This window comes from Centruroides vittatus, unplaced genomic scaffold, assembly GCF_030686945.1.
Source record: "Centruroides vittatus isolate TY-2023 unplaced genomic scaffold, ASM3068694v2 contig_461, whole genome shotgun sequence".
Classification (NCBI taxonomy): domain Eukaryota; kingdom Metazoa; phylum Arthropoda; class Arachnida; order Scorpiones; family Buthidae; genus Centruroides; species Centruroides vittatus.
The window spans coordinates 1,363,312-1,375,521 of NW_027122257.1; the positions used below are offsets into that span (position 1 = coordinate 1,363,312).

The 12,210-nt window shown below is 30.2% G+C and overlaps 1 protein-coding gene across 1 annotated transcript in view; it reads left to right on the forward strand.

Annotated features, from left to right (window-relative positions):
• Positions 1-12,210, forward strand: part of Zip48C (Zinc/iron regulated transporter-related protein 48C) — a 40,801-nt gene that overhangs the window by 16,849 nt on the left and 11,742 nt on the right. Inside the window, exons 4-6 of the mRNA XM_067273146.1 lie at positions 6,016-6,133; positions 7,994-8,146; positions 8,223-8,292. Of these exons, the coding sequence (XP_067129247.1) occupies positions 6,016-6,133; positions 7,994-8,146; positions 8,223-8,292 (341 nt within the window). The remainder of the gene's footprint in view (positions 1-6,015; positions 6,134-7,993; positions 8,147-8,222; positions 8,293-12,210) is intronic.

Below are 12,210 nucleotides of genomic sequence, written 5' to 3' on the forward strand. Positions count from 1 at the left end.
ATCGTAAAGATATAATTCTTATTTTCGAGTAAACACTGAAGTGGTTTTACTTGCTTTAGTACAGTAAATAGTTTTATGTAATTTTCAGGTGAGAAAAATTCTACTTTGCTATGTTTTCCTGCTGTAAGATACTTTATGGCTCATTGCTTGTATATTGATTTTCAAAATTCTAATTGTTTGTTTACAGATTTTAAAGTATCAGAGTCTTTGTAAGTGTTGCATGGCAAAGTAATATAATGCAATCGATATCTGATTCCATTTTCAAAATACTCAGTCAGTATAGTTATATTTCATTTCATGAATGATGGTGCTTTAAAACACTTGATTTTAACCTATGTCCAAGGTTCATACCAATCCAGAAATCAGGAAAAAACTGGAAAAATCGGAATATTTTCATTATATTGGTATAAATACTTTTTTAATATTAGCAGGTGCATGGCACACACTTACTGCTAATATATTGGAACCGGATGTGCTGTCATTATTGTTGTCTGGAATAGGAATCATTTTTGTCTGAAACAACTATAAATATGAAATTAATAAGAAAAGTATTTAATAAATATGTAGCTAATACCAAAATATAGGAAAATTACAATGAAATTTTAAAATCAAATGTGCTGTAAATACTTGAAATCCTTGATTAAATCTTTGAAATAGGAGAAAAATAATGGAGTGTAATGTTTTGTACGATCGGCAGAATATAGATCTTGTATCATATTTGAAACTAATTTGATTGACTGAGTGTGATATTTTTCGACACTTATTCCTTTACATAGAGCTAAAGTTTGCAAATTGGATTAAGCCAGAAATCCAGATGAGCAATTCTGGTGATGTTTACTTGTTGCTGATTGGCTGCTCTGATTCATATGATGAAAAATTTAATGTCAAAGCTTTGATTCTACTTACACATTTTCAGTGGCAATGTACCAACAGTGAATGATAGCAGTTTTTACAATTGAAATAATCTTATGCTGCTAAGGAAAATTCTAACATGTTTAATACTTGGCACTGCCACTAAGAGTTACCACTTTCGATAGCCAATAAAGTGACAGTATGTGTCCGATACCAGAATAGAATGTATCCCATGCTTGAAAGTGTGACAATACATCTAATTGGCTGATGTATAAATGTTTCTAATTGTCCTTTCCAAAGGCATAGAATATTAATCCATTCAAACATTGTCACTTTCAATGGACTAGTGTTCTAAGTCTTTGGTGCTATTGCTTGCTGTTGCTTCTAGTAACTTAAAATTGGAATAGTCTCAATATGTCAAATACAGTGAAAACTTGTGATTATAAAGCCCAAAAAAAAGCTTTCAGGGAAGAATCCTTTGGTACATTTTGTTTCCATGTCAAAATACGTCCTTTTGACAAACATGATCAAAAATAAAATTACAAGTGGCTTTGGTCTTGTTGATTTGGCACAGAATGACTCTTATCTAAAAACTGTTATTTGTAGTTATATAGGTCTTGATTAGGCCTATTGTCACTGGCAGTGTACTTGCACTTACTGTGATTGATAGATGCTTGAATCTGGTATGTTTCCAACGGTTGAATGAAGTCCAGAAAGATGCAACATTTGCCTAGTGTTTACTTAAAACACCTCGTTGTAATATGGATAGAAAAGCTACGCCAGTCATGCCAGTTCTGTAAAGCATTTGAAAGTATTGTTACTTGTGGCATCACAATTGCCTGTGATCTCAGTTTTTCTCAAGATCATCAGTTCCTAATTGTCAGCCTACTCAGCAACCTGTTTCATAATCTCTTTCAGAATGTATTGTGCAACCTGCTCCCCAGCCTTCTTCTTATCCTAGTCTGCAAATCTGTTTCTTCATTAGTATGCAGTCATACTCTTCCCAGCACTTCCTGTTATGAATTCATACAATTAATTTTATAAGATACAAAAGTATTACAATTTAAACTTTACAAAGTTTAAATTGTAAGCTTTTAACAGCTCTACACAATGATAAATAATATACAAATATATATTTTTAAAGTTAGTTTTGATTTATGGTTCCCTATTTCTCCTAGACACCGTATTGGGAAGAAACAGAAAAGAATATTCACGTGCAAACAATCTTGTGTCTCAAAAAGCTGATGGATATTCATTGTTTTTATTGGCATGACATGATATATTCATCATAGTTACAAGTAGATATTTAACATTTGTTTCTGTGGGTTTTGTAACTGATGAAGACATGTTTAAAAAGTTTAGGAAAGGACTGTGTAAAGTTAATATTACTAACATCCAAAGTGTCATTTGGTTGTCTATGGAAGACCCTGCTGTTGAATTGGATGTTTCTAGGAATGCTGCAAAAGGATATTCAAGATGTAGATCTAAAGTTTAAAACTGTTGCAGTTAGGAAACTTGTGGGTTGCATTCTATACAAAGAGAATTTGCAAATAGTGAAAAAACAGTGGCAAGAATAACATAACTTTGTATAAGCAAAGTCGTTTGTTGTAAGTCTTGTGATTGGGGTTTTTTTAACTCATTTTCAAACATATAAATCCTTATCTCCTTTATGAAGCAGTGCGTGAAATATTAAGATTGTTAATTACAAAAATTATAAAAACATCTACTTTAAACGCTGCTTAATATGGAAAGTGGAAATTTGAGATAATCAAGAGCAGTATATATTGGGTTTAATGCTTCAAAAAAATATAAAAATGAAAATGAGCTAAGCTAGTGAATTATAGAAGAAAAATTTTTAAATGGCTATTATTTAAAGTTCATAAAGAATTAAATCACTTAAAGTATGGACTTGTACTTCCTGTTTCATGTTTATGTTCTATTGTGGTTATTTAAAATCCTAGTATTACTGCTAAACATATGCAGGGTGAATAGAACTTACCTATGACAGTGGTTGCATTACAGCTTCATGCGCAATGACTATAAAATTTGGTATGAAAAAATGATGCTGTTCTATGTTTATAAACTATTACAAATTATTTTCTGAATCAAATAATTATTTCACAAATCTCTGGTTGGTGATTAAAATGATTCTTGTGTTATATCATGGCAATATAACAGTTGAATCTGGATTCTTGGTAAATACAGACATATCAGTTCAGAACTTAAGATTCCAAGATTCATTAGTGACTCAGATATCGACATACAGTGGGATCAGTCAAGCTGAAGGAATCAATGAAATTGAAATAATTAGCTTTATGATTCAATATGTAAGACATGCTCACAGAAGGTATGACAAAACTCTGAAGATATTAAAGAGAACATTATTAAAAATAAGATACAAAAGGCAATAACCAGAATTAAAATAGGAAGCTAAAAAGAAACATCTAGCAATAGAAATGAAAGAAAGGCATTCAGATAGATGACTAAAGTTGAACTTTAAAATAAAACAAATTTACAATTTATAAAACTTCAATTAGAAAACATACTATAAGCTGTAATTTTAATGTTTATACACTGGTGTAAAAATTTAATTTTTTTTCAATGAAAGAATTTGTTTGTATTTTTGTCAGGGAAATTCTGAGATTTTTATCTAGAATACCTGGAAATGTCAGAAAATTAAAATTGTGAAGATAGGTAGGGATCCTCTTCACAATGAAAGTTAAGCTGTCATCAGGTGTGCAAAGTGGGTTCTATCTTCACAAATCTGATGATAACTTGAAAATATTACATATAATCTATTGTGCTTATAATAAAATGCTTATGTTTATACTTAGTGTACTTAGTGTAGTAGTTTGATAGATTTACTATTTTGATTTTGATCAAAATTACACTTGACTGAAATAAATAAAAATAAGATCTATTCTAAAATTGATTTACTTTGCTTCTTTGACGAGTAACCAGATACACATGTTGACAAAAAGAAGTTACTATTATCGAGTAAAACTATTAGTGTAAACATAATAACTTTGGTAATAACTGATTACAATATCATAGCAAAGGGAGAATTTGCTGTGAAAAAATGTTAGAATTTAAAGGAATCTTTGGTACCTTGTAGGACCTCCTTTTGCCTGGATACATGTAGTGATACTGGATTTGTATTCTATTCCGCAACAGATTTGTCCACAGATGTTGCAGTCCATATCCTTCATACTTGTAGATGACCAAAGCTGGCTTTCCCATCTGGTTCCACAAATGTTCAATGGGAGATGAGTCCAGAGAATGAGCAGGTTGAGGAAGTGTGGCAATGCAATGGAAACATTCTTGGGAAACTTTAGCTGTGTGTGGCCAAAAAAATGGTTGTTTGAGGCCCTGCCACAAAAAGCAATGCAGGATTTTCTGAATATATTGTTGTACTGTGAAATCCCTCATTTCACACTAGGGGTTCCTTGACTGTCAGACCCAGGGGCAGATCTACATAGGGACTAATAGGGCTTAACCCCTGAGCTCCCAAATGTCAAGGGCCCACAAAAATTGAAATAGTAAAAACCAGTTAATATTAATACTATAAATTATCACTATTATTATATTATTATTTGTTTTATTTATTGTAACATAATTTGTCAATAATTAATGTCAAAGAAATATTTACATTGATTAATTATTTGTTTTTTTTTATATAAGGTATAATGTTTGTCATTTAATACCCATTTCATAAATAAATATATTTCAACTCTGATTTTGATGTTATTAAAAATAAATTCTAAACCCTAATTTAAAGATTTTTAATATAACAAAAAATGGGGCCCCATTGGACTTCAATAAGCCCTAGATCCCGAAAAACCTAGATCTGCCCTTGGACATACCAGATGGCTTTCTAAACCAGAACACCAGCAGTGAAGCAGTGTGCTGCTTAATAGTAAAGGCAGGATTGAATGCTTATCAGTGGTTCTCCACAAGAAGATATGCTTTTTGCCCATAGCAATCCATCCTTTGTCGTGGCACCGCTGAAAATGAAGCTGATGATGTCGCAATGCCAGTGGCAAGATCTATAGAGGCCTCTGTATTTGCAAATTTGTCTATGCCAGTCATCTGATGATGATATAGGAAAAGAGAAGATTTTGTAGTTAGAGTTCCATCTGACAAAGACACTAGCTGTTTGTTTGTTACAGTCAATTATTTCTCCTAGTGATCTGTTTGGGGCATCCAGAGCCATGTGTGTGCATGTGCTATCACACATTCACTGTCCCAATACTTACTCAGGTGGAAATGGCCAAATGGCAGGCAATTTGACAAACTAGCCATTCTGCTTCTCAGCTCAGTGATATGGTGTTTGTCAAACTTCATTACATAGTGTACCTGTTGTATGGATGTTTTCTAACACCATGCTAGCGTGGTTTTAATCTCCATACAATGGGCATGCTGAAAATTTTGAAGATAGTGAGCTTCTGTGAGCCAACTTTTAGAATACCAAAGTAGTGTTTTTAATGTACTCTGATGCACATTACCTGTCATGCAATTAGATCACAACTGTAATAATTTACATACATGTCTGAGACATGGTTGTATGTCAAGCTTTTATATCTGGATACATAACTTTTGTCAATTAGCATATTTAATCTTTTATAGCATCTAAGTGGAGTGATCTAAGTATTTGTCCACTCAGAGGTTTGCATTTTGTCCAAGGTTTCCTTTTTCTACTTTTTAAACAACTAACTAACCTTTTATCTATAATTATTAGAGATATAAGATGATTTTTTTCTATGATTGTTATAATTTCATTTGAAAGTTAATGTATTGTAGTTTGGTATATAAAAAAACAATTGGTACAGTCTACAGCTTTAATTATCATTTAACTATTTTCTGAATTTTTATGTTATACAAGGTAATAAAATGAAAGTATAATTTGCAAAAAGCATTACAAGGAATTTGTTGATGCTGTAAATCAGACTCGACAACAACGTGAGCTGGCATTTCAAAAACCATGTGTAGTTCACACACTGCCAAATTCAAATTGCAGCGTCGCCAAACTCCTTGTGTTATTTTTACAAGTTCTACTTTTGTTTTACAATTCTGTATTAGATGTGTACATGTATAATGTTATATAATTTGTTTTGTATCATTTATATATATATCATTTACCATTTTCTTTATGTTGATTTACAGAATGGACATTCACCTTACATTGCCTTAGCTCTTAAAGAAGACGTAAGTCAGCAGAAAGAGAGAACAAAATGCTATCAGAATCATGAACTAGAATCAATTGTATATAAACCTTTGACAGGTAAGTTTTTAATACTTTTAATGTTTTTGGTAATTTGAATTATATGAATAAATATATAACATACAAGATTGAAATTTAAAAGTTTACATTAAAATGTCACTAGAATTATATACTGTATTCATGTTTTGATATATTATAGCCATGATGGCCAAACTGTAGCTCATCTAGACCCTTATTGCAGCTCCCATACATCATCAGACAATTTCTTCATACTGGCATTTTTTTTTTATTTGTTACATAGTGACCTGTGTCTATAATGTGTTTTTGTTTAACATGTTACTTTTAATGGACATATCTATCGTGTTAACTGAAAATTGTGTGTATGTAAAAACATCAAAATCCAGAATTGTGTAGTTCATTATAGAATTAATAGACGAGTTACCATAATGTTTGAATAGCATTGGGAATATTGAATGGTATGTAGAGATGGTCTTTACAACAGACAATGAAATACAAGGTGGTCATAAATAGAGCTTCTCTGTTCAGAGTACTGTAGCTATAACCAATAAGCAGATTGACACCAAAATTTGTATACAGACTATGCAAGGAATGCAAAGAAGGATTTTGTAAAAAAGATTTTAGTTCAAAAACTTGTGCTAGGAGGTGCTTCGTCAAATATAGTTTATCATGGAAAAGTTGCAGCTTTGGCAGACTTAAAAGGATTGTATTAACTGCACTTGCAATGTGCCACTGGAGAATAGTTATGGTCGGCTGCTTGTGGCCTTGAAACTTTACACCTAAACAATGGGGCATCAAGCAACATTCCTTACATCATCAAACAGCCTCTGCAGAATGAATATATGTGGATTTTGTTGTTTTTCTTTGTATTTTCCTGTAAAGTGTCTCTGGTGGAAGTTTTTGAACTAAACTTTTTTCTCCTAAAATATTTTTTTCATATCATATGCATAGTCTGCATACAAATTTTAGCATCAATCTGCTTATTGGTTACAACTGTAGAGTACTCTGAATAGGAAAATTTTAATTATGGCTATCTAGTATTTTTCCATTTGAATTTTCTGATGAAAGAAATATTTTAAAAAAATTGAAAATATTCAAAACAAATTTGAGAAATTGAGTGCTTCTCAAAAGTATATGAAAACAGTCTTTACCTCTTTACTTGTGTCTATTCTTATTCCATTCTGTAACCATTAGCTTTGGAATAAACTGTAATAGTTTGCTGGAATTATAAGCTGTAGACTTTCTTTCCTCTATTACTGTAATTAACTAAATATGTAAATTCTAATTGTCGAAGGTAATAGATTCTGTCTATTTCTCTAGTCATGTTCCTTTGTTAATTGGTCATATCAATAATATAATTAGTTCAGAATACCGTTAAGTTTATATTTAAATTACTTTGTTCACATTTCTGACATACAATTATTTTTTGAAGTATTGCATTTAATAGTAGAAGGGTAATACGTATTTGTAAATTTGCATTTCAGACAGTTTGGAAGTAAAATACAGTAGAGCATCGATTATCCAACTTAATTGGGGACTAGGGTTGGTCGGATAACTGAAAAGTCGGATAACCAAAAAGTATGAAAAAATACATTATTAGTGTAGTGTATTAGGCCTGGTTTAAATACTAGCCTCCCTTTCATGGTCGAGCTAGTGCTGCCAGCTAAAACATGCAAAAATTTAACAAAAATAATATTAAAGTAGCCAAGACATAACCAAATATTGTAGCGCCACGTCACTAGCAGACATTTGAATTTGCCGACTAAAACGCGATTGGTTAATCGGGGTTCGGATAATCGATGCTCTACTGTATTGTCCTTAGTCATTATAATCAAGTTAATAGAAGCTTCTGATTACTACTGATCAATTTAATACATAGACGTTTTTTATATTTCTTATTAGACTATCAAAACAAGTCGTTACATCATAGAAGCATTACTACTAAATTAAATTCGACGCCGGTCATTAATGGAGTGATACCCGAAGAGAAACAAGAAAAATGCTGGCAGAGAATCCTTTTATTAATTTTAGCTATTACTGTACATAACATACCAGGTAAGTCGAACAGAATATTAAAAAATTTATTGGATGTTTTAAACACAAATGGTTAAAAATTGATTGGCATTTATAGAAGGATTAGCTGTTGGAGTGGGATTCGGCGCCGTTAATAAAACACAATCTGCCACTTTCGAAAGTGCAAGGTAAGTGCTTTAAATAGGCAAAATCATTTATATGTTGCAATTTTACTATAATAAAGTGATCCTTATTAATCTTCTTGTAGTAAAATTACATTAACTTACATTTGTCATTTGTTTGTTGTTATTTTAGTGCGTATTGTGATAAATTATTTTTTTTTTATTAGTCTTTCTATCTAGATATTATGTTGTTATTCTTAATGTGTTTGAAACTTTTGTGTCTTAAAAATATGTTAAATGTACTTAGATTCATTATAAAATATGTATAAAGATTCACAATCTAAATTATAAAATAATTGGCTTTGTCACTTTTAATTCTAAAACGAATTTTGTGAATTATATAATATGAGATCACACTTATGACAAAATAGTTCATTAATGGTGAAAAGCATCATCTTTCAGCAAACCTTTCCTTGCAGGATACTACTAAAACCTGAAATTTTATCCTCTCTATGATAAAACTTCTTAGGGGTAAAAACCATCTTTCAGCAGATTGTTTTTGACTGCTGAACAATGATGCTTTTCATCATTAACCAGCTATTTTGTCATAAGTGTGATTTCGTATTATATAATTCACAAAATTCTTGTTTTGGACATTTATTGTCTTCTATTGATAGAGAATTTTGTAGATACTATATTTACTTATTGATACAGTTTTGTATTACAAAATAAAAGCCCAAACTGTTAAATAGCAAAATGATATTAAGTTGTCAAATGAATACAGCTGATTATAGGGGACATTTTTTTAAATTCACAAAAATTGACTAAATAATTAACATAATTTTGTGCACATAATCTGTGAGGACATATAACTCTACAAAAAATTATTAGAAGGGAAACAAAATCTTTACATAACTGTCACAATTGTATGCCTGGCATATCAGAATGCTTTCTGACATGCAGTTTAGAAGATCTTATCTCAAACATTTCATTTTTGCCCCCCTCTTTTTTGTTTTATTTTTACCAGCAGTTTGTTGTAGATGTAATTACGAAGAAGTGAAACTGAAAAATCCTGAATGATGAAGAACTGCCTAATTTGTATTACTTGTTGAAAATAAAAATGGCTGCTAATAACCTCAAAAAGAATTAAATGGAAAAATGGTGATAATGACAATATTCATAGTATACTTGATGTTTAGTGTGCCACCCATATTTGATGAGTCTAGAGTGGTGATGTAGCCAGCATGGCTCTCAATAGTAATAATTGATTATACAGAGTAACCTTGCAACGAGTGTTTTGCATAACGAGCAAAATAAATTGTGATAAAATGACTCACTTAACAAGCGAGTTTTTGCATAACAAGTGGCTAGGAGAGAGCTAAGTCCCAGATTGTGCGCATTCTCCATCTAGCACTCGTTCAGCTAGCATCTTAGTGTCGCTTGTGATCACACATTTTTCCAACACATATTACATATAAACAACAACAACCATAGCCCATTATATAATAAACACACCAAACGATATGCCAAATTCTTGGGATACATAAAGGCTATAATTAAATATTAGAAATAATTAATTTGACTAGAAGTAGGCACTTATGCTGCCATCTTGTATTAAATTTAATGACCAATTCCAAATTAAATTTTAGAAACGTCTGAATTAAAAATTTACTATTTATAATTATTAAATTTAATAGATGGAATCATAACTGCCTACCTCTAGTCAGATTAATTAATTTCTATTATTTAAGTATAGCTTTTACATAGCCCAAGAATTTAGTATATCATTTTGTGTGTTTATCAAACATATTATCTGTGATTTTTTTTTCTTTTTTTTTTCTTCAAATTGAATTCACATTTCAGGTTGGTTCATTCCGCACTAGAAGAAAAGATGATGATTCACTCTCCTTAACAATGTTTATTGTATAATTTTCTTTGAATAAACATTATACATAAAATATTTGAGTATATTTTTCGGCGTGGAATGCATTATCGTATTTTATATGGAAAAAATTGTTTTGCTTAATGAGCGTTTTGCATTACAAGTAAGACTCGGGAATGAATTATGCTCGTTAAGCGAGGTTTCACTGTATTACCAGATGTGAGCTAAATAAGAAGTAAATAAAGTAATTGCCACTCTGAATTATACACTGAAAAAGTTTAAATCGGGATCGTCAAACTGTTTACTGTGATAGGCCACAAGATATAGATTCATTTTGAGTGCACCACATTTCTTTATACACATTGCATAATGCAAATATGCATTTTTTTTTTTTTTTTTTTGTAAATTTACTACCATAAAAAGGATTTGGATTCAGTCACTATTTCATAAGCAAACTTTAACTATAAATTTAATATTAATATATGTGAGTGTATTGTGCTAAATGCATAGATTTTTTGTAAAATGTAGCAATTGGAGAAGAAAAAAAATTAAAACAAAACTACTTCAAACTATTGCAAATAATATCACAGAAGGGAGATTACAATTATTTATATTGCCGGATAACCCACATTATTATTCAACCTGTATGTTTTTAAATTGACTTTTAAGCACCTCTTGATTATCAATGTAAAATTATAGTAATTGTATTTATTTAAATATTGTTTTGAGGTTAGAATTGTGTGTTTTAATATGTTAAGTTTGCACATGTGGTTTATTATTCTAGTGCATTTGAAATTGTATGTGAAATTGTATCTTACTAGTTTGTTCCTTCTGTTTTCTTTTTACACTTAACTGTGACAGTTTGATCATGACAAGGGAAGAATGTGAGTTGGTAGTCAGTTGTTTGTGTTGTGTATTGCTCTATATTATTGTATTCAGTTTATTTTTTTGTTATAAAAACAACAAAGATTTGTATTGTATTTGTGCGTAACCAACCTAAGTGCAATAAATGTACTTGAGTTTTCAACATATTCAAGTGTAATAAGTGTATTTGTCTAACAAATGTCTTACCTTCATTAATGTTATTGAATGTGATTGAATATTTTTCTTTTGTGCTTCTTAAAAAGAAACTTTTGCTAATATTATGTTAAAAAATAACAATTATATATTGAAAATTTACTAAATTAATAAATAAATTTTGCAGGAACGTAATATCATTTCTTGCTTTGTAAGTAGAGTAAAATGTTTTTGTTATATTTTAAAATAAATATGTTTAATTAAAATAAAAATTAAAAAATAAAGTTGTAACAGTGATTGTTGGTTCCTTTTTGTGTGCTTTGCGATTGTCATTGCACATTTATAATAATATAATTTGACGATAAAATTAATTTATATAATGCAGTTGTTAGATTTCACCATATTCTCAATCCACAGGTAAAATTACTACAACTTTAAAGGCAGATTTTTCTGTAGAATTGAATGTTTACATTTAACATTAAGTGGAGTGACTGTAATTAATAATAAAATCATAATAATAAAATTAATTGTAAATTTTAATTATCTTTAAAATATGATGATTTATAAATAAAGAAGAGTAATCTATCAATAGATAGACAGATCCATTTATTCATTGTGTATAATGTAGGATTAATCATTTTAACAACAATTTTTATGGCAGAAAAATGTTATCAAATAAAAATGTAAATATTACTGCAGTTTTTAATCACATCTTGGTACGAGTTGGAAGATCTATTGCACAAGCTATCGCCCAGATTAATGAATGTACAGTACATTAGAGGTAGCATGATGTGAATTTAATTGCACATCAACACGTCAGGTTAGAGTATGTATCAAAATAATGTGATTTTGATTTAATTTGAAATAAAATGTCAAGTCCGTTGACATTATTTTCACTAACTTCATAGATTAATCCTTGTAGATGGATAATTCCTTTTTTCCCTGGATCTACAATTAATGAATCTTACAAATAATAAGCTTTACTCATAAAATTTATGACGTCATGCAAAAGAAATGATATTTACAAACACAGACTCTAGGCTGAAATGAGAAATTGCCAATTAAGATATTTTTGAGATGGGTTT